The sequence below is a fragment of the Auxenochlorella protothecoides genome, assembly GCF_000733215.1.
Source record: "Auxenochlorella protothecoides strain 0710 unplaced genomic scaffold scaffold1, whole genome shotgun sequence".
NCBI lineage: Eukaryota > Viridiplantae > Chlorophyta > Trebouxiophyceae > Chlorellales > Chlorellaceae > Auxenochlorella > Auxenochlorella protothecoides.
This window is the reverse complement of record NW_011934196.1, coordinates 85,418-105,360: the sequence shown is the minus strand read 5'-3', so window position 1 is coordinate 105,360 and position 19,943 is coordinate 85,418. Positions and strand designations below refer to the sequence as shown.

The following is a 19,943-nucleotide window of genomic DNA, read 5'->3' as shown; positions in this document are numbered from 1 at the left end:
GGTACAGTTTCTGCACTTTGTGTTCAGCTGTGAACGGGTCAAGCAGATCAGGTACAAGTTCACACATGGCATGGCCTAAAGACTTTCAGATGTCATAAGTTGTAGTCTATTAGTGGGTGGACCACACACGCAGCTGCCCGGGCTTCTTGTGCAGACCTGGAGCCAATGGGTCTGGCCGGGCCTTACAGCGACTGGCTCAGAGTGGCTTGAGCTCGACCAAGTAATTCTCGTCAGAATAGGAGTTCCCCTTCCTTGTCCATTTCCAGTACATGTTCCCTCGGACAAACTGAAGCCCGCCATGGACGTCCCACATGACGGCATCGGATTAGCACTACACAACGATATCGCCTTTAAGAAGCAGAGGGGCAGGGCTCGCTCATTCCATTGTGTAAGCATTGAACCCCTCAGGGCCTTGGGTTACTGTCCAGTTCTCTGTTATTGGTGGGGATTTCATGAGAATGTTGTGCGAAACCAACATAGCTGTATTGCACATGCCACATCGGTGCAAGCGCCATATTTCCCAAGGAGGGACGCTGCTAGGCTTGATCGCAAAAGATCAACATCTTCATCGACAGGTCGAGGCTGCTGTCACGGATTCAGAGTGTACTTGATCACGGAGATGATCACCTAACGAATTACTGTTCCAGCATGTCTTCGGCATCGAGCCCGCCGCGGGCAAATACGCTGCAAGCCCCTGAGAAAGTGGTAACACAATCCTATGTTACTCAGCTGAATCAGCACATACATTTTTTGGGAGCGCGCGGTCTCTGTTAGAAGTAATCAGGGCACCTCAGTGGACGAAGCCGAAAGCAAACCTAAGTCTACAAACAACTCGAACGCATCCGATCTCTGAAGCACTTTCGACATCATGACTACCGGTGCGGATTACTCCTGCTCATGGCCGCACGCCAGCATGGGCATACGCCCGTGTGCCTGCCCAAGCAGGTTTGCATGAGAGGTGTGCACACGAGGTGATCCTGACATCGACTGCTCGCACATTGCAGGCGGGAGCGCATCAGACACTGTCGAGCTTTCCAACGGTGCCTTGTTACCACTCGTTGGAATTGGAACGTATGACCTGAAGAATGAGGAGGCCCTGGTGACCGCTCTGGAAGGTGGGATGGGAGGGTGCAGGGTCTGCCTGAGAGATGTGAAACCCAGGTCGGCTCCTTGGCTATGATAGATCAACACACTATTCTCTCGCAGTTGGCTACCGCCACATCGATGCAGCATCCATCTACAAGAACCAGGACCTGGTGGGCCGTGGGCTGGCAGCATTCATCAGCAAGGTCAGTGACATGTAGGTTGCCCCTTTTGGGGAGCGGAATTTGAGTTGTAGTGGGGGGGGAGGGGGGAGGGGGGGGGGGGAGGGTCCAGGCAGGGCCTTGATATGTCTGGGTGAATCCGACACGCTATGAAGCCCCCCATTCTCACCATGCAGGGGCGTCGCGCCGAGCTCTTCATCACCACCAAGATATGGAATGATGAGCATTCACCTGCAGAAGCAAGGTACCACATGTAGCTGCGAGCATGGCCAGTCCACCCAAGGCACAGCTGGTGCCTTTGCGACACACATCTTCTTGCGAAGCAGCACCATACATCGATGTTCAAGCTGTTGATGCCCAGCACTTGATGCATGCGTCCTGCAGGCGGTCTGTGCTGCAGTCTATCTCAGAGCTGGGCAGTGAGTATGCTGACCTGGTCCTGGTCCACTGGCCCCATGCCTGGAAAGCGGGAACGCAGGAGGACGACCCCTCCGTGACCCTCCAAGACACCTGGTAGGTTGAGTGCTTGTCCTTCCCTCTGTGGGACCACCTTGTCTGCCCCTTGCTTGCCCTGAGTGCACTGGGTAAGAGTCCCGAGCTATGAGAATGCATGCCAGCCCCCTCCCCTCTTTCCATCTCCCTCACATCACAATACGTGCAGGGGTGCGCTGGAACGGCTGGTGGATGAAGGCCTGGTCAAGAGCCTGGGGGTGTCCAACTTCAGCCTGGGCCAGATCGCGGACCTGCTGAGCTGGGCTCGCATCAAGCCCGTAGTTAACCAGGTGGAGCTCCACCCCTTCCTGCCGCAGCGTAAACTCGTGGAAGGCAGCCTGGCCAAGGTGAGATGCCTGTCTGCATTTGAGTAGTTGCACTAGAACCGATGTCCTGCCTCCCACACAAGACCCAGACCTTGCGCTCAGTGCTGCCTCCAGCCAGGGCACACGAATTCCATTCCTTCAGTCTGAGTCTACTGCCTCTATCATGCAGGGAGTGCACACGGTTGCCTACTCCCCACTTGGGCACAGCAAAACGGACCTCCTGGCCAACCCTGTGGTGATCGAGGTGGCAAAGGATGTTGGAGTGAGCTCAGCCCAGGTGGGTCTCAGCGAAGGGGTTGATTTTGCCTGTACAAGGGATTCGCTTGGGATGTAGTGGTTGTGTGCCTTAGAATCTGCCTTGGGCAGCCTTGCAAAGTCCGAGGGAGGGCTCCTGGTTGAAGCCGGCACCGGTGGGATCCTGGATATCTCAGCCTGCCCTGACGGCCATGACACCCTTGCAATGCCGCAGGTCCTACTGCGCTGGAATGTGGATCGTGGCGTGGCCGTGATCCCCAAGGCCGGCAGCCTCAATCATGTCAAGGAGAACCTGGACCTCTTCTCCTTCTCTCTTTCTCCAGCCCAGCAGGTATGCAAACGATCTCTGTGTGTAGCATCGTACACTCCACTTGCAGTGTTGCATGTGTGTCACTATTCACGCGCTATTCCCCTTGCAGGAGAAGCTGGACGCCCTGGAGAATGGCAAACGCTTCGTCAGCACTTCCTGGCACTCATTTGATGAGTGAAGGCCTTCTTTCGTGGTAGTGCCACTGTGCCTGCAATGTAATGCCACTGGTGCGCATGTCACTCATGTCTCACATCTCATTAGAGAGGAGGCATGCATCGCGAGGATGTCAGGTTGTAAATCTTGTACTCTGGCTTGGTACAAGGCTGCCGGAATCTGCTTGCACCCCATAAGGGGTGTTGCAAAGTCTACAGATGATGAGTGGCGCCCCAGGTGACGATTTGCAAACGCTTCACGCCACAAAACGTGCTCAGCAGTCCCACCACTCGATACACTCAGCACGAGAACAGATCGAAGAAAACGTTTATGAAGGCATCGACGTTGCATTGGCGCTTTGGGATAGTCACGCAAGTTTAGGGAGGCTACGCATCCTGCTGCGCTGGCTTTCACGTCGCACGCACTCGTCCAAGGCACGCTTGCCTCCCCGCGGGTCGCCAGGAGAATATTGAGGAGAACCCAAATGGCAAATGATGGTATGTTGAACCTGTGGAGCACACCCGGAGATCCGGTATCGTCTTCGTTGCCTTGCTCGCCATATGCAAGTCTCCCACCCTCACCCGCCGCGCCACAGGCAGCCGACCGGTGGAGTGGGCGGGGCAGGCCTTCTCGTACCTGCTGCACCACCCAAAGAACCTGGAGTCGCAGAGCTATGCCCAGGCTGCTCACAGTGAGGACGGCGCGCAAGCTTGCAGATTTGCGTATGTTGATTCATGCTGCAGTGTGCATGTCACAGAAGGGCTTGTTCACCAGGCGCATCAAGATGACTCCAACGCAAGCCACTCTTCTTTGCGCAGGATCAGTGCAGGCCTCGGCTGCGCCCGGGGGCAGGGTGAGGAGTTGTGGAAAAATGCTGTGTCTGCCGGCATGCTTGGGCCACCTGCAGAATGCGCTCATTGCAGGCCCTACCACCCTGGGAACATGTTCATGTCTGAGCATGGTGGCCGATCCCTCATCTCCCCTTCATGCTCACCCAAAATTTCATTTCCCATACTACCCTACCCCTCCTCCTTCCCCCCCCCCACCCCCGGTGCTAACATTCTACAGTCAACGGCCAGGGGAGTCTGGGACGGCCCTGCGCCGCAGGGCTCGTCGGCACCGCCCACCCACGCCGAGGACATGGCGCCAACCCCCGCCGACTCGCAACAGAGCACTGTGACGCTTCCCGGAGGCTCCGTCATGCCCCTGCTCGGCATCGGGACATACAAGCTGGACAGTGTGGAGGCGCTGCACACCGCGCTTGATGGTAGGTCCGGCAATAGCGGTATTCTGCGTGGTGGCCTCCTGTGTGTGTGTGTGTGTGTATGTGAGAGAGAGGCTGGCGGGGAGATGCTCCTGCCTGAATGCTGTGGCGACACTCAACGCCAGTAGATCACGACTCGGCGACGTCTCCCTTCTCTGCAGCTGGCTATCGCCACGTCGACTGCGCATCTGTGTATAAGAACCAGGAGCTGGTGGGGAAGGGCCTCGCAGATTTCATCAACGAGGTGGGGTTGGGGCTGTTGCAAGAGAGAGGAGCAGGATGGACGGTCATCACGGGTCCTGTCTGGGGTCTGTTGCCCCAAGTCTGGCGACAAACGAGGGGAGGACCTGCACCCTCTCGCCCCCTGACCTTATTCCCTTTCACCAAAACCGCCAGGGACGCCGCGCCGAGCTGTTCATCACCACCAAGATCTGGAACGACGAGCATGCCCCAGAGGATGCGAGGTGCGTGGACCACCTCACTGTCAGATGCCCTTGTCACTGTGTCACGCTGGCCATGCCCACGTAAACGGCACCTCTCGCCTGCCCTCGCCAGCCAAACCGGCCGAAAGCCTGGCGTCCTGCTCGCAGGAGGTCTGTGCTGCAGTCGATCGCCGAGCTGGGGTGCCAGTATGCGGACCTGGTCCTGATACACTGGCCGCATGCCTGGAAAGCAGGAACAGAGGAGGAGGATCCGTCCGTGACCCTGCAGGACACCTGGTGGGTTGAGTCTGCGCGGCGACGCCGAATCAAGGAATGGTCTCCGTTCCAGGGCCAGTGAGAATAGAAGCGTCACCAGCGGGCACCCACCAGCCACATGCCCAATGGAAGTGCAGATGGCAATGCAAACACGCCCGCTCCTCAAACTTGTAGGGGTGCGCTGGAGCGGTTGGTAGATGAGGGCCACGTCAGGAACCTGGGGGTGTCCAACTTCAGCCTGGGTCAGATTGAGGACCTGCTGAGCTGGGCTTGCATCAAGCCCGTGGTCAACCAGGTGGAGCTGCACCCCTTCCTGCCGCAGCGCAAGCTCGTTGGCGGGATGCTTCGCAAGGTGCCTAGCGAGGGATGGTCCGCCCCCTGCCTTGCTGGCATGTTCCTGTCTACCTCTTTGAGATGTGGGCTGGCATGGGGCATCTCCTGCGGTGCATCAAGGCCAGCTGCATGCCCAGGTGCAGCCCACTGTGAGAGTGCTCGATGCCTTGTGTGCACAGCCGTGCCGCCCTCCACATGTGCGAGCACACACCGGCACCCACACCGCCGTCACCTCGGCAGGGCTTGCGGGCCATTGCCTACTCCCCGCTGGGCCACAGCAAGACCGACCTGCTGGGTCACCCCGTGGTGGAGGAGCTGGCCAAGGAGCTGGACGTCGTGCCCGCCCAGGTGAGTGGCCAGCGGTGCCAGCATCGTGCGATGTGGGTGCTGTGCCCTACGCATGCAATGCCGCTCACCGAAGCGGGCCAGCTCATGCGACTCCTGCCTCAACCCCTCTCTCCTCCCAGGTGCTGCTGCGCTGGAATGTGCAGCGTGGTGTGGGCGTCATCCCCAAGGCCGGCAGCGCCGGGCACGTGCGTGAGAACGCCGACATCTTCTCCTTCTCGCTCACCTACGCCCAGAAGGTACGCGGCGGGGCGGCTGGAGAGAGGAGGGTGATCCCGAGGGGACACGTGTGCATGGTCGGTTCCCAGTGCAGTCTGTGGATGAGGCTGTGGGGTCTTGCGCGTCAGCCAGCATGATTGCCCTTTCAGTGCACCCCCCCCTGACCCCACCCTGCAGGCCAAGCTCGACGCGCTGGAGAACGGCAAGCGCTTTGTCAACAGCAGCTGGCACACCTGGGAGGATTAGGCTGGCAGTCAGCGCTTGACAGCGGCTGTGGCCATGCCCACGTGGCCCAACCCCCTTTGCTTTGTATCTGCAAGCACATTGAGGGGCAGCAAAAGCATCAGGGGCAAGGGTGCCGGCCACTTTGTTGCACAGTGTCCTGCCCAAACCGTGTGGAGGCCCGGCTGCGCAACGGCAAAGCCACTCCACAGCGCTGATCAGGGGTCCAGCAAAAACAAAACACTTCGTCACGGGGACTTCCCACGTGGTCACCCACCGCAGTACTATTCCCGCCCAATCCAGCTTAATTGCCGAGGTCTAATGGGATCGGATGCATTCTGGATGGTATGAACGAAGCATGGCGGCTGAGAGAATCGTCCTGTCTAGCACTGGAGCCGCTGCTGGATTCACGGAAACAGCACGCGTGGTTGCCTGCCTGATTTGTCAAGCTGAATATCAATGGTTCCTTCTTGTTGTTATTCTGTGTGAACAGGATGTGATCTCATGTTCAGCTGCTGCCTCATTGACCTGTCGCGAGATCAGCATGGCGCATGGACGGCATGGGGATGTGCAGAGGCAGCGATACCTCCTCACCAAGCCCGTCGATGTCTTGTCAAATGCGTGCCGCAGCCTCCCCTGCCTCTTCAGCGGATGATGCCGGAGCGCACGGTGGGCACAGTGCACGCGCCTTTCTGGGTGCCCAGGGGCCTCCCCCGGTAGGTCACCACCCCGTCCTCGGAGATGTCCAGCTCGGCTGACACCGCCTCGAAGATGTTGTGCTTGGGGTTCAGCCGCGCGTCCGGCTCGCCCGGGAAGCCATCCACGCCCACCCGGTCCCCAGGCTTGGACCCCGGCGGGGGGGTCACCAGCTCCACCTTGGCGTCGTCGGGCGCATTGGCGGCGAGGACCATGCCCTCGCTCCGCTGGCCGCGCATGTTGGCGGGCTTGAGATTGCAAACAAACACGGCCAGCCTCTCCTGCATCTCTGCGGTGTTTGACAGGAGGAGGAAGAGGGGCTCGAGCGCGGCAAGTGGGGGCATGGGCTTCGGGGCGGGGCGAGGGACGCCGGCGGCGATTCGGCTCCAATCCTGATGCTGACTCTCTCGAACCCTCTGCAGGGCCGCAGATGCTGAAGCTCAAACTCATCACCACTCCCACGCCCACGCCCCAGAAAACTTGCCTGCCTCTGGGATGTGCTTCACCAAGCCAGACACCACCGTCCTTGTCGTCTCCTCGCCCAGATCCACCTCCTCAACATATAGGCTGCGAGTAGGGGGGGTGTGGAGGGTGAGCGCACATGCGGCGTTCGTTTTAAGAGGAGTACCAAACTGCAGGAGATGAGGCGCACGCGAGCCAGGCTGTTGGCACTCTGAGCTATCCATCATCTGAGGAAAGCCTGCAGATCCCCTCACCTCCCAGCCAGCATGAATCAACCCCCCTCCTCTGCCACCTGTCTGCACCCGGGTGCTTCCACGCTTTCTTGATGAGCCCCACCCGCAGATCCACGCGCGACACGTCCACCGGCCGATTGGTGGCGGGGTCGGCGGGCGCTGCCTTTTTGTTTTTGACCTTCTTGCCGGGGGCCTCGGCGGGGGCCTTCTCCTCGCCGAGTGTGAGCTTTGCCGCGGCCTCGGCGGCGTCAGAGGCCTCCCGCTCCGCCTGGTTCCCGGCAAACCTGTAGGAGGAAGATGGTGGGCGATGGGGGTTGGGGTGGGTAGGCAGGCAGGCAGCGGGACGAGCTCGGCCTGCCTGGGCACACTCTAGACCCCCTGATATGAAAGATACCCTGTGCACCCTGCTCTGCTTCAGCCCACCTGACCCTCAGGCCCGCCGCCTCCTCCTCGGTGATCTTGCGGAACAGGGGCACCGCCTCCGAGCCCAGGGCGTGTCCGGCTGGCAGGATGGTGGCTGGGCTGCGGCTGCTCGCCACGATCCCGTTGTCCAACGGCAGCACCTGTGCATGTGGAGGTACATAGGAAAAGAAGGACACACTTGACATCTGGGAACTCTCTGGTCATGGTCACGGCCATGCAGGCCGTCAGCATCCCTCCTCCCATCACAACTCCCCTCGCCCACCTTGTCGACCCCCAGCTGGGAAAGCGCGGCGGCGGTGAAGGCCGGCATGAATGGCTCCAGCAGGGAGGCCAGCAGCAGGACCAGGCCGCCACAGGCGGAGATGTAAGCCGCCGCCGCATCCCGGTCGGACTTGTAGGCCACCCAGATCTCAGTCTCCTGCAGGCGCGAGGGCGCGGAGCAAGGCGGGCAGTGGGTTTTTTAAACCCCGGAGGCTGCCGGCCGCAGGATCCAGAAAGTAGCAGGGCGAAACAGGCATGATCCGGCATGCAGCTCATCCCATCCCGAGGCCCAACCTGGAAGAACGCGTTGCCGGCCTTGGAGACGAGCATGGCACTCTTCAGGGAGTCCTTCATGCGCTGCGCCTCCATGCCTTGACGTACATAGAGAGGAAGGCTGGGTTGGCTGGGTTTGTGTCGAGGCCAGCACAGGCATAGACCCCAGAGAAGCAGCGCAGGGAGCCTCGCCCAATCTTCAGGGGGCACAGGCCGTGTTGATGTGGACAACCTAACCAGTGAACACCACCTAACAAGCCACACATACTCACTCTGGAGGTACTGCTCGACGAGGCCGGCAACACGCTGGCCCAGCTGGTCGATGGCCTCATAGACACTGCCCTGCTTGACCCCGGGCACCTTGGCCTCAAATCTAGCAAAGGGTGAGGGGTTGTGAAGTAGACGAGAGGTTGGGTGGCACTGGCCTTAGGAACACCATACAAGAGCTACAAAGTTTGCCTTGACATGCTCAAATCTCGCGACAATGTCTCCCACCATCAAGCCCATACCTGGCAGTGATAAACTTCAGGGTGCGATTGATGAAGTTACCCAGATTGTCATTCAGTTCAGCATTGTTCTTGGCCACAAAATCATCCCACTGGAAGACTGTAGTTAAGAGGGTGCGGGAGTGGGGATGCTTGAAGAGAGAAGCAGGGAGAGACGCTCCATTCGGGGGCAGGGGAGTCTGCTGAGATCACACATCACAGGAATGCCCCATGGCTTGCAAAAAGCCGCATGAGATTGGTCTCTCAATGCTCCACGACCTTGGACACCGCCAAGTCCCTCACCTGCGTCAGATGTCTCTGGACGGAGGGCAAGCAGGTAGTAGCGCCAGACCTCAGATGGAATCCCGGTGTTCTTGGCGTCGTTCCCAAATACGCCTGCAAGGAGGTATTGAAGAGTGTGAAACAACAGGCATAGTATGTGGCGTAACTTCCCAAGTGGAACGCCAGCATGGAATAGGTATTGCATCTCTACACAGCTGAAGGACAAGAGTCATTCCCAGGACCATGCCACACTCCACCGTGCACAGAAATGCATACGAGGCGTGAGATGGATTCGAAGATACCGGCGCGGCGCTGCAGAGCAGCCCTCTTGGCTGCGGGCACAAAGCCTTCCCACAGTAGAACTCACCCACACCGCGGCTCTTGGAGAACTTCCCGTCCTCGTAATTCAAGTACTCGGTGACCGAGATGGTACGCATCATGGTCCACTTGTCCCCGGTGCCAAGGAGCGTGGCGGGGAAGATGACAGTGTGGAAGGGCACATTGTCCTTGCCCATAAACTGCACCAGCTCAACTTCCTAGGGGGGTTTGGGGGGAAGAGGAGCGGCAAGTTGACTTTGAGGGTATCAGGGGCACAGGACCTCCGAGCGAAGCCCTGACACCCACTGCCTGTTTAAGCAGAGACTCAAACACTGCACAGACTTCCACAGAAATCAATGTTACCACAAGAACCCACCTCCGGATTCTTCCACCAGGCCTCCCAGTCGTCTGTGTAGTTTGCAGTGATGGAAATGTAGCCGATGGGTGCATCAAACCACACATAAAACACCTGGCGGTGGGGGTAAGTGGTGGGAGAGTTTTCCTTGGGATGATTTGTATACTACCATGCGCCCTCAAGGTTCGCCCAGGGAACCAGTGCCCCAGGACCCGACGCACAAACTCCCCGAGGGCGCCGACTTGCCTTGTTCTCAAAGCCCTCCAGAGGGACAGGGGTTCCCCACTTCAGATCCCGGGTGATGCTCCTGTCCTTCAGGCCCTGCTTCATCCAGGCCTTGGTCACCTGGCAGGGGGTTGGGGTGTTGGCAAAACAGGGTGGGAAGGAGATGAAGTTGGCACACACCCCTGACGATATGCAGAGACACTCGGGTAGGCTAGCTCATCACACTGGCACGCCGGCAGTCCTACATCGCACCCTGACACTGCCGAGGCCCCATCTACTCTGCTCAGCCTCTCTAAAGCTCACCCCCACTCCCAACACCTCCCCTCACCTGGACGCAATTGGAGGACCAGCCCCCCACCTCACTGGTGGCGTCGATGTAGGCCTGCACCTGCTCGCTGAGCCGAGGTAGGTCCAGGAAGATGTGCCTGGTCTCCCGAAGCACCGGCACAGTTTTGGTGATGGCGCAGCGCGGGTTCAGAAGCTCTGTGGGGTTCAGCAGCGCGCCGCACTTGTCGCACTGGTCGCCGCGGGCATCCTGGATCATGAGAGTGTGTGTGTGGGGTGGGGTGGGGTGCTGGACACATAATACCAATTGCTGCGCACAACATGCAAGGATCGCCTCAGCTGCTAGGCGGCCATGGCTTTACACTGATTGAGCCCCTGGCCCAGCACCACTGGCGAGGTGACCGCACCACACACGGCTGCTCAGAGACCCACCCCTTACTCAGCCCCAATAAAACCCCTCCACAACACATTCAATCCGGCAGCAGCGGGGCTCCCGCACCCCAAGTGCCCCCCCTCCCCCAGCCTATTCCCCACTCTGCACGCACCTCGTAGCCACACTTGGGGCAGGTGCCGATGACGTAGCGATCCGCCAGGAACTTGCCGAGCGCCTCGCTGTACAGCTGCTCGGTGGTTCGCTCGTGCAGCAGCCCCCGCGCCTGCAGGTCCAGGAAGATGCGCTGGGCGATGGCGGTCTGCGCCGCGGTCGGGGTGCGCCCAAACTTGTCGAAGGAGATGTCAAACCAGCGGTAGATGTCGGTGTGGATGGCATTGTACTTGTCGCAGATCTCCTGGCAGGTCAGGCCCTCCTCCAGCGCCTTTGGGTGAGCGGGGTTGGATGAATCTCAGTACATCTGTACACCGCGCAGCGATTCCCCTGCTGTGGTAGAGTAGTGCGTGCCGGCACGGCCATGGCTTCACATGAAAATCCGGGATCCACAAAGATCCTGCCAATCCAAAATATCCACCTTGGTCTCGGTGGCGGTCCCATACTCGTCTGTGCCGCACACGAAGAGCGTGTTGTAGCCACGTGCACGAGTAAAGCGAGCGTACACATCCGCACTGGGTGAGGAATGGGTAACATGGATTAGCTTGGGATGCATGCGAGGGAGGGTGTCCTAAGTGACCGTTCGTGGCGATACCCGCAGACTCCCACATACCTCAGCACTGAGCCAATGATGTTACCCAGATGGGGCACATTGTTGACGTAGGGCAGGGCGCTGGTGATGAGTATGTTGCGCTGGCCAGGGATGGGCGCCTTCAGGGCCGTCTCTGTAGAGTGAAGACGGGAAGTGTGTGGGAGGTGAGTGAAGGCTCCAGGGATCGTGTGCGGGTAAGGCTGCACCGGCATGCACAGAGGTGATCTGAGAACTCTCCAAAGACGTACCTGACGCCATGGCGAGCACGACAGATGTCGTCGACCTCACTTAAAGGCGAGGTTCTAGGAGACCAAGGGGTGCCGGCGATGGGGCCAAGCTTTGCTGGCACGACGACCCACCTCTCTCTGCGTTTATTCCCACACAAGGCACCACCCGCTCTATAGTGGGCGTGACTCTCCACTGGCATGCAGAGCATTCCTACTCCCTGTCAGCACGCTCGATGCCAAGCCATCTAGGAACCTTGCACGCAGCAGTCGCAGCATGGCGCTCAAGTTTCCGAAAGGTCGTCACTTCTCCTCACGGTAACCTCCACCCTCGAACAGGGAATCCAAGGCTTCCATTGAAAACCATCCTGTTGCTCCCTGGTCTTGCCGTATACCTAGCCAAGAATGGTGCGAGATCGAAGCAGCAGTTGCGTACACATGGTGTCCCTCCGCCTCCTGACCTCGGCCACCATGGCCCCATGACGTCCAGTCCAGATGTGAGTTGCACTTGAATGCGTTGGAGGTCTGATGCAAATCCCATGCCTGAAAATACTCCTCTGATGCCGAGGCCCCCCGTCCTACTTGATGATCAGGGCCAGGAGGCAGCCCATCCCTTAGAGCGTGGGCGCCAGGTGTCCACCTTCTACAGCAGCGTCGTCGCCGGGGAACCTCCTGCCTCGAGCGCGGCCCCGGCAACCAAAAGCCACGATCCTCTCCCTGTGCAGCCAACCGGCGTACTCCATCCTGGAGATGCGCCAAAGCCTACAGCAAAGCGGGGCGTGTTTCGCCCAGGCGGCGTGCTGACAGATGTCTTCACCTCCCCGTCCATCGACTCTGGCGCCTTCACCCCTCACAACCCGCAGCCCCGCGCGCTCGCAGCCGGGGCTGCCATTCCCTGCTCGAACATCGGGCACAGGCTGCTCAAGGCCGCTGGCTGGAAGGAGGGGCAGGGGCTGGGGTTAGGGGGCCGGGGCAGGGCCACTCCCCTGCAGCCCATTGTCCAGCCAGGCACGCTGGGTGTAGGGTACAGCGTGGTGCATCGCGATGCAGTGCCCCCCAAACCCATGGTCGGCGACGTGTACGGTGGAGCGGGGGAGGGCGGGGGAGGCGGGAGGAAGGCGGGGCCGCAGGCTACCCGACCCCTGCCTGGCGACCCCCTTGCCGGCGAGGACCGGGATACCAGGGTCAAACGCGTCAAGCAGGTGCGTGGGTCCAGGGGTTGCGTCGCTCGGCGGTGCTGGAAGCTCCGAGGATGGCGCTTGCAGAGAGCTACGGGCCTCCCTCCACACCCGCCCCCTCTCTCACTTCTCCTGGTCAGGTGATGCGGGCCGAGGCTGATGCGGCGCACCGGCAGGCCATCCAGAGGTACATCCATCGGGCGCTCTCAGCCACCGACGGCGGCCCCACCGGCGACACCAACCCCCTCGTTCGCCGCAACGAAAGGCTGTCCTCCAGCAACCCCCTCCTATGACGGCAATCAAGTGTGTAAAACGCCGAGCCAGGAGCCAAGCCGGCAAGTAAGAGCAGTGCATCGGGGTTCTGTATGGACGTGAAAGACACCACAAACCAGCCCAGGTGGCTATGCCAGGCACAGGAGCAGCGTGTAGTAGTGCAGGGGCAGCACCGCATTGTCCAGCTGCCCGGTGACTGCCTCCAGGAAGCAGGACAGCGAGGTGGCCGCCAGCAGGCCGCCCTGCGTCGGCTGGGGCGAGAGCAGCGCGACCCCGGGCAGCGCCGAGGAGAGCAGGGCCACGCCGACCCAGCCTGCCAGCGTGGCCGCCGACCCCGCCGCCAGACCCTCCCACGTCTTCGGGTTGTCGGCCGCCAGGGCGTGATCGCCCCAAAGCCGCCCCACCAGCGAGGCCGCCGAATCTCCGAAGCCTGGCGAGAGTGTGTAGGCAGGTGGATGTTGGGAGAGGGGCTCGCAGAGGAGCCCCTGGCAAAGTCGCAGGCGTCGAGGCAAGCACGGTAGGGCCTGCACCGCCTCCGTGCGGCTCCCTCTGTCACAAACCAAACGCACCGAGGATGAGGATGCCAGCCAGGGCCGGGGCCCGGGCACGAACTGCGCCCCCCTCCAGCAGTCCCGGCGGGCCCTGCCGCTCCCCCGCCTCCCAGTCCAGGCTGAGCCAGACGGGGAGCGCCATGCCCAGGAGCAGCGCAAAGTGGGTGACGTAGATGGGGCCGGCATCGCGTGCGTCGGTGAAGCGCTCCATGAAGTCCGTGATGCGCAGGCTGACGCCTGGGAGGGCCGCCGAACGCACCGCCTCCACGGCCACCAGCCCGGCGAAGGCGATTGCCAGGGCCAGACCCAGGAGCCCAGGCTCCACGAGCAGGACGGGAAGAAAGAGCGTCACTGCGAGAAGATGGTACCCCTTGCGCACTGAACCAAGGGTGTGGGTGAGGGGGGTGAGGGGGTGGGTGTCCAGATGGGAGGGTGGGTCGGGGTGGGAAGGTGCAGCCTCGTGGCAGCTGCCATGGCTTCTCTGCAGCAGCGCTGGGCAAGGCACTGTGATGCAGCACGCGCGGCAGCAGAACCTCATCAGGCAGCCCTTAAGATGGGACTGGGCCTCTCTCCATGATGGCCAGTGCCTCGATACCCTATCTCACCAGCTTTCCCCCCCTTCACACACCCAGGATCTGCGGCACAGTCTTGCGGGAGGACAACCACCGCATGGCCGGCAGCCCTCCTCCAAGCAGCACGAACCAGGCGAGCAGGACTGCGCGGCGCCGCGGCGTCGCCAGGCCATACTGCAGCGCCCAGAGCGCTGGATGGATGGCCGCCAGGGCGAGGCCGGCGGTCAGCAGGCATGAGCAGCCCAGGCACACCCGTTGCCAGGGCACCCTTTGTTTGGTTGGGACGGGCCCGTCTCTCGCCCTGCATTCGTTCAAGAGGGGGCAAGTCGGGAAGCATTCCGTAGGCTTTTGTGACATTTCAAGGGGCAGTCTTTGCACACCAGTTCGCACATAATGCTGCCACTATTTGCACATCCCGAAACATTCCGGCGACGGACGCGGGCGCAGCTCCCAAAACCTTCTGGCAGCCAAGCCGACCCAGTCACCTTGCCGTCTTGAGCAGGGGGATGAGGGCGCACCCAGCTGCGACTGCCGCCACGGGCAGGCGGGTGACGAGGCGGAGGAGGGGCGGGGTGGCAGTGGAGGCCGCCGTGACAGCGAGGACGAGGCCCTGGTCGGTTCAGGGGAGGGTTGGGAGGTGGAGGGTGTGAATCAAGCAGTGGGGGGGGGGTGCAGTCGGCCACGGGCGGCCAGTGCCACCCGCACCACCTTTCCCCCTCCTCAAATCCTGGGCCCTCGCCCTGCCCGCCCCTTCAGCAGCCGGACCTGGGTGATGAGCGCGCCCTCGCCCAGCGTGAGCGTGCGTGGGAGGAGCAGCGCCAGCGTGGCGTGCAGGGTCCCCGCGCCCAGGGCCGCGTAGGCCCAGGGCAGCACGGCGGGGTCGCCGGAAAGCACGGCGATGACCAGCAGCGTGCCCAGCACACCCAGGCTCCCCAGCACGGCGGCCGCCGAGCCCTGCGCCCTCCAGGGCTCCGGGGGCGGGGCGGCGGCCACGGTGCCCTGCGCCAGCAGGCTGCAGTGCGCCCGTGCCTTGCTGGGGGTGCCCAGCTCCTCGCCGTCTGCCTCATCCCGCGCGTGCCTGTGTTGAGGAAAGGGGAAGTAGTGAGCACACGCATGTAGGTTGGGTGGTGGGAGGTGAGAAAGACATAAACAAAAGGGCCATAGCAGAGGCTGCCATTGCCAATACAGGCTGGTGCCACCAGACTCCAATGCAGGCCAAGGCAGGAACCTCCGAGCCGTGCTCCTCCTCCTCTTCTCCCATCCATGACTCTTCCTCGCCACACCCGCCAACCCTCCAATAACTCCAGGACCCCAGCTGCCTCACCAGGAGTCCCAGGCGCTGAGCCTCTGGTCCAAGGCAACCTGAGTGGCAATCAGCAGGAGCTGTCCGGAAGCCAGAGCCAGGGCGGCCTGGAAAGCGCCGTGCGTGACGAGGCCTTCTCCAGGGCGCGAGGCGGCGGTGGCCGCTGTGAGCAGGGGCACTGCAAGGAGACCCAGGGCCAGCCCGGGTCCCGTCGCGTCCCTGCCCTGATATATTATCGCTGCATCAGGGAGGTGATTTGGGCGAGGGAGGGTGACATACTCGGCAGAGTGCTTGGCGAGGCATGCATGGACTCTGAGTGCCATGGGCATGACTCCCACATCCCAGGAACAAAACCACACAGCGTGCCTATGCTCCTCCAGCTGCTTGCTTCCAGCACCAATGCCAGCACAGATATACAGGCTAAGAGGGCGGTCCAGAGCCCTGCGCATGAAGGTAATGGGCTGTCTGCGTGCATGGGGCGGCGACGCACCGACAGGTGCACGACAGCCTTTCGATTCGTACCAGCGTGCGGATGCTGGAAGAGACTGTGCAGGACGATGACGATAGTGACTGCATTAATGAACAGCTCCAGGTATTGACTCTTCATCATGCAGGCAGCGATGGCGTTCGTGCGCAGGGCGGAGAGCGGAGTCGCAGCCTGCGCAACATGCAGTTAAACCTTTGATGCCATCGACGAGGGACACTGACCCGAGGCGGCAATCAACGCAGCGCACGCTGCACTGACGGTTGGAGGGTAACAAAGCTGCATGGACCGACCCGGTGCTTCCTTCTACACCTCCCAGTGCCGCACCTTCGGTTAAATTCTGGGCGCGAGATCTCGCCGGAGCCACCCACACCAATGACATGAGCATATTCCGTCAAAGTCACCCCACGATCGAGCATACATCGAGAAGCGACCTGACGTGTCGCTAGAAATTAAGCAGTGTACATATCTGCGTCGAGGGATCGTGATCGCCAAGCGTCCCCTAGCCCCCGTGGGCCGCTCGGTCTGTGGACCCTTTCTTAAGTGTCATGCCCGAGCCTTCGAGGTACGAAACCCTCAGTATTGAGCAAAAGGGTGCATATGCATACCCATCCAACCATGAGCTGGATACCCCGGAGCTCCCTAGCACACCCACTGCGCCCCTAGCGCGACCTCGAGCGGTGTCCTGCAGAACTCGAACCGGTGAGGCGCAAGATGTCCAGCTGCATCTGGCGTGGGTGCACTCCGTGGCTGGTTTGGAGTTAGGGGAATGGACGCTGCTAGATCCACACCGAACACTCACTTGTGCATCTCAGGTGTGCTCATAGCCATTCTCGTGGTCTTGGTCTTCCTGGTGTGGGAGGTGGCTCTCTTCATCAATAACGATCACCTAAAGAATGCGGCTCGAGGTGACTCTCCCATTCACACTAGATTCCTCGCGGTGCGTGGCAGGCTCAGTGTAAATGGTGTCGTTTGGCAGGTGGAGTGCGATATAGCGCCAGATCCACATCCCAAAACATCCCCCACCCTCACACCTTTCTCCCAGGTTGGGGACTGGGGCCGGGATGGCAAACACAACCAGTCCCTGGTGGCATCAGCCATGGCTCTCAAGGCAGCTACTTTTCAGCCAGACTTCATCGTCTCCACTGGCGACAAGTGTGTGCAGGGCGGCATTCTCGTCCAAGGATGCAGCTCTCTACGACTCGCACCCACAACCCTTTGCTTCCATCCTGGGGGCAGGGACGCCCTCATTGACAATCCCTTCCTTCCACTGCCTCCCGCAGCTTTTACCAGAGCGGTTTAGTCTGGCCAGAGGACCCGCAGTTCAATACCTCCTTCATTGACATTTACTCCCAGCCTGGCCTCCAGCTACCCTGGTATGCGGTGCTGGGGAACCACGACTATGGAGAGCTGAAGGACGACGCCAAGCCGGACGACCAGCCGCCGGTGTGCTCCAGCCTGGACAGCGAATCATGCTACTACTCGCCCCTGCATCAGGTTTGGTGGCCGATGGGGTTTGGTTCATGCAAAATACTCTCCAGGCCATGGATTAACAAACTCCAGATCCCTTGATGGTTGTATATGTAGGAATGAAGGACGTCTGGGGGTCTCAGTGGCATCCCAGGCGTCTCTTTTGCAATGCATGCTGCCTGGTCTCGGCCGTCAGCCCTATGCATTTCCAGCACTCGGTGCGAATCTCGTTGAGCTCAAGCCATTCACTGCTTCCTCTCACAGCTGAGCCAGCGGCTGGTCGCCAGGGACTGGCGATGGCGGTGTGAGCGCGCTTTCCAGCTCCCCCTGGCCCCAGGCGCATTGGAGCTCTTCTTCATCGACACAAACCCCATGATGAGCTACTACCGGGACACGCCATGGGCTGGACACAAGGGTAAGACGGGTGGTGCGGGTGCTCCCTGGGATGGCAGGACATGGGAAGGGTTGCTGCTGCCGGCAATTCCTCTCCCGCCAGCTTGCAAAATGAAGTACATGGGAAGCATAATCATCATGGAGGGCGTCAGACAGGTGCCTTCCCACGCACCTTGGGGCAGATGGGTGAGATGGGAGCCGCCGCAGCAACTCTTCTCACCCCTCGGTCCCTGCTTGCAACAGGGGGCATCCTGGATCAATCCCTGGAAGCCCAGCTTGTGGAACTCGAGGCAGCCCTGTTCCGATCCTCTGCACGCTGGAAGATTGTGATCGGGCATCACCCCATCTACTCCAATCAAAGAGATGTGGTGAGACACTGTGCGTGGTGGGCGCACAGGTTGTATGCAGCTTGCACAGTTTGGCATGCGCGTGTGGTGGCAGGACTACAACGTCTTTTGCGCTCCGTCACAAAAGCAGGCTCAGCCGCAGGGATACTACAAGGACACCAAACGGATCATTGAGCCCCTGCTGGAAAAGTATGGAGTCCAGGTGCGATAAACGGATGGTTGCGGGCTCACTCGGGACGGGGGGAGGCTGGCTGGCTGACCATCATTGATCACACGATGCGCAGCCCCATCTAGGGAAATTGAGTTGGCTGACACGAGCTCCTCGCGCGCCTTTGGTATAAAGTCCCTGGTTCTACCCCGTGGTCTGTATACCCACCATCACCAACCCTTGTCTCAATGGCAGGCATACATTCACGGGCACGACCACAGCCTCTACCACATCGTTCCCGCAAACTCAAGCTACCACCAGTACTGCTCCGGGGCTGGCAGTAAACTGAGTCAGGGCTTCTTGAGGGATGGGGATGCCCCCTTCCAAAGGTCGTTGAACGGTGAGGGCATGTGGGTGGAGGAATCGGGCCTGCATTGTCGACACCTCTGCAAGACCCCGTGCCGATCCCAAGGGGCTGCACAAACGCTTTTAAGTAACATCCTCCTTCTCCTTTGTTCTCGCTGCATCATGCCAGGATTCATAGCTGTGGAGGTGGGCAGCAAGAGAATGACGGTGGAGTTTATTGGTCTAGAATCTGAGAAGCCTCTGTACACCCATGTCATTCACCAATAAACCGTGGCTGAAGCCTGCTCCTTCACCTCGAAGCTTGGATATTGCAACGGTACATTCCAAAGCCTGCAATGTATTTGTTTGATCACTGCCCTGTGATGAACCTCCTCGCTGCAGAACGCCTCATTGTTTTCGCCCAGATCATACTGGTCTGTTCCGGGTAGAAAGTTTGCTGTGGCATGCTTATGGGCTCAGAAACCCTCAGTGGCCTCATGCAAAGTGCAGCATGCGAGGAATACTTGCCAAACCCATAGACTCATCGGCCGTTTCTCATCGCCCATCATTGCACGGCAATCTGTCTGGGGTCGGGAGCTCCCCGGCTCCGGTACGTCGCCAGAGCTCCCCGTCCTCTTCCCCCCAATCCCCAGCCATGGCCCCCGAGATCCTGCTAGCAACCAGTGGGTTGGAGCTTGGGCCATGCATGCCCTTGAACCCTGAATCCAGACCGGATTGGCTGTGCCTGAGCGTGCAGGAACCCCTCCTCCCCCCTCCCCTGGTACCGAGCAGCCTCCCGCAATGCTGCGGAGTGGGCCACCCAGATCCGAGCAGAGGGCGTCGAGCTCCAAGTGTACCCAGATGAGATCTCCGATCTTGCTGCGGTTCGATATGCTGTGGTGCTGAACCAACCCGAGGGCATCCTCGCGCAGGCATGGTTGGCGGTGTAGGGTTTGCAGGGGTGGTTGGGCTGATGACAGGTATGCAGCTCGCCACCAGGGCCACTTCCAGCACGAGACATGCCAATACGACCAAAACACCATATACTGAGCATGTATAGTGTATAATAGTGCCCTGAGACTCGCCACCCTCATGTCCTGCTTCCTTTCAGTGCCCCAACCTGGAGGCGGTCAGTGGGCTGGGTCACGGCGTGGAGTACATCGCCCAGGAGGCCGACAGCCTCCCCGATCACGTGCAGCTCTTCAGGATCGTGGACACCAAGATGGCAGAGCGCATGGCCAACTGGTGTCTCTGGGCCATCCTCAACTGCCAGGTTTTGTGGAAGTGGGGGAGGGGGGTGATGTCGTGTGCAGTGGTCGGGCGGGGATGAAGGAGGTGC

At 60.5% G+C, this 19,943-nt stretch overlaps 6 protein-coding genes across 6 annotated transcripts in view; 3 read left to right on the top strand and 3 right to left on the bottom strand.

Moving 5' to 3' along the window:
* Positions 1-897: 897 nt before the first annotated feature.
* F751_0238 (Alcohol dehydrogenase [NADP(+)]) lies at positions 898-5,906 on the top strand (the record flags this gene model as incomplete). The annotated part of the gene is made up of 17 exons (XM_011398633.1): positions 898-958; positions 1,207-1,289; positions 1,442-1,509; positions 1,927-2,104; positions 2,253-2,345; positions 2,553-2,669; positions 2,758-2,822; positions 3,401-3,492; positions 3,620-3,654; positions 3,972-4,068; positions 4,227-4,309; positions 4,462-4,529; positions 4,656-4,784; positions 4,938-5,115; positions 5,337-5,444; positions 5,564-5,680; positions 5,838-5,906. 17 exons carry the CDS (start codon positions 898-900, stop codon positions 5,904-5,906), a joined length of 1,641 nt encoding a protein of 546 aa, XP_011396935.1.
* Positions 5,907-6,526: 620 nt separating this feature from the next.
* On the bottom strand, positions 6,527-6,922 carry F751_0237 (Aminoacyl tRNA synthase complex-interacting multifunctional protein 1; the record flags this gene model as incomplete). Its single annotated transcript, XM_011398632.1, has 1 exon — positions 6,527-6,922. The coding sequence occupies one exon, from the start codon at positions 6,920-6,922 to the stop codon at positions 6,527-6,529; it is 396 nt and encodes a 131-aa protein (XP_011396934.1).
* A 105-nt stretch (positions 6,923-7,027) lies between these two features.
* On the bottom strand, positions 7,028-11,574 carry F751_0236 (putative methionine-tRNA ligase; the record flags this gene model as incomplete). Its single annotated transcript, XM_011398631.1, has 16 exons — positions 7,028-7,145; positions 7,333-7,557; positions 7,697-7,836; positions 7,959-8,114; positions 8,252-8,328; positions 8,503-8,603; positions 8,740-8,836; positions 9,019-9,111; positions 9,365-9,533; positions 9,692-9,784; positions 9,896-10,015; positions 10,254-10,430; positions 10,726-10,995; positions 11,146-11,239; positions 11,338-11,449; positions 11,565-11,574. 16 exons carry the CDS (start codon positions 11,572-11,574, stop codon positions 7,028-7,030), a joined length of 2,052 nt encoding a protein of 683 aa, XP_011396933.1.
* A 1,030-nt stretch (positions 11,575-12,604) lies between these two features.
* F751_0235 (hypothetical protein) lies at positions 12,605-13,011 on the top strand (the record flags this gene model as incomplete). Its single annotated transcript, XM_011398630.1, has 2 exons — positions 12,605-12,742; positions 12,859-13,011. 2 exons carry the CDS (start codon positions 12,605-12,607, stop codon positions 13,009-13,011), a joined length of 291 nt encoding a protein of 96 aa, XP_011396932.1.
* Positions 13,012-13,119: 108 nt separating this feature from the next.
* F751_0234 (Dolichol kinase sec59) lies at positions 13,120-16,027 on the bottom strand (the record flags this gene model as incomplete). The annotated part of the gene is made up of 7 exons (XM_011398629.1): positions 13,120-13,421; positions 13,561-13,893; positions 14,171-14,382; positions 14,600-14,724; positions 14,880-15,192; positions 15,439-15,655; positions 15,940-16,027. 7 exons carry the CDS (start codon positions 16,025-16,027, stop codon positions 13,120-13,122), a joined length of 1,590 nt encoding a protein of 529 aa, XP_011396931.1.
* A 422-nt stretch (positions 16,028-16,449) lies between these two features.
* Positions 16,450-19,943, top strand: part of F751_0233 (Glyoxylate/hydroxypyruvate reductase A) — a gene marked incomplete at both ends in the record, with an annotated part of 5,350 nt that continues 1,856 nt past the window's right edge. The window contains 10 exons of the mRNA XM_011398628.1: positions 16,450-16,495; positions 16,717-16,841; positions 16,947-17,056; positions 17,185-17,398; positions 17,636-17,798; positions 18,008-18,132; positions 18,254-18,313; positions 18,515-18,659; positions 19,397-19,548; positions 19,716-19,877. Coding sequence (XP_011396930.1) covers positions 16,450-16,495; positions 16,717-16,841; positions 16,947-17,056; positions 17,185-17,398; positions 17,636-17,798; positions 18,008-18,132; positions 18,254-18,313; positions 18,515-18,659; positions 19,397-19,548; positions 19,716-19,877 — 1,302 coding nt within the window. The remainder of the gene's footprint in view (positions 16,496-16,716; positions 16,842-16,946; positions 17,057-17,184; positions 17,399-17,635; positions 17,799-18,007; positions 18,133-18,253; positions 18,314-18,514; positions 18,660-19,396; positions 19,549-19,715; positions 19,878-19,943) is intronic.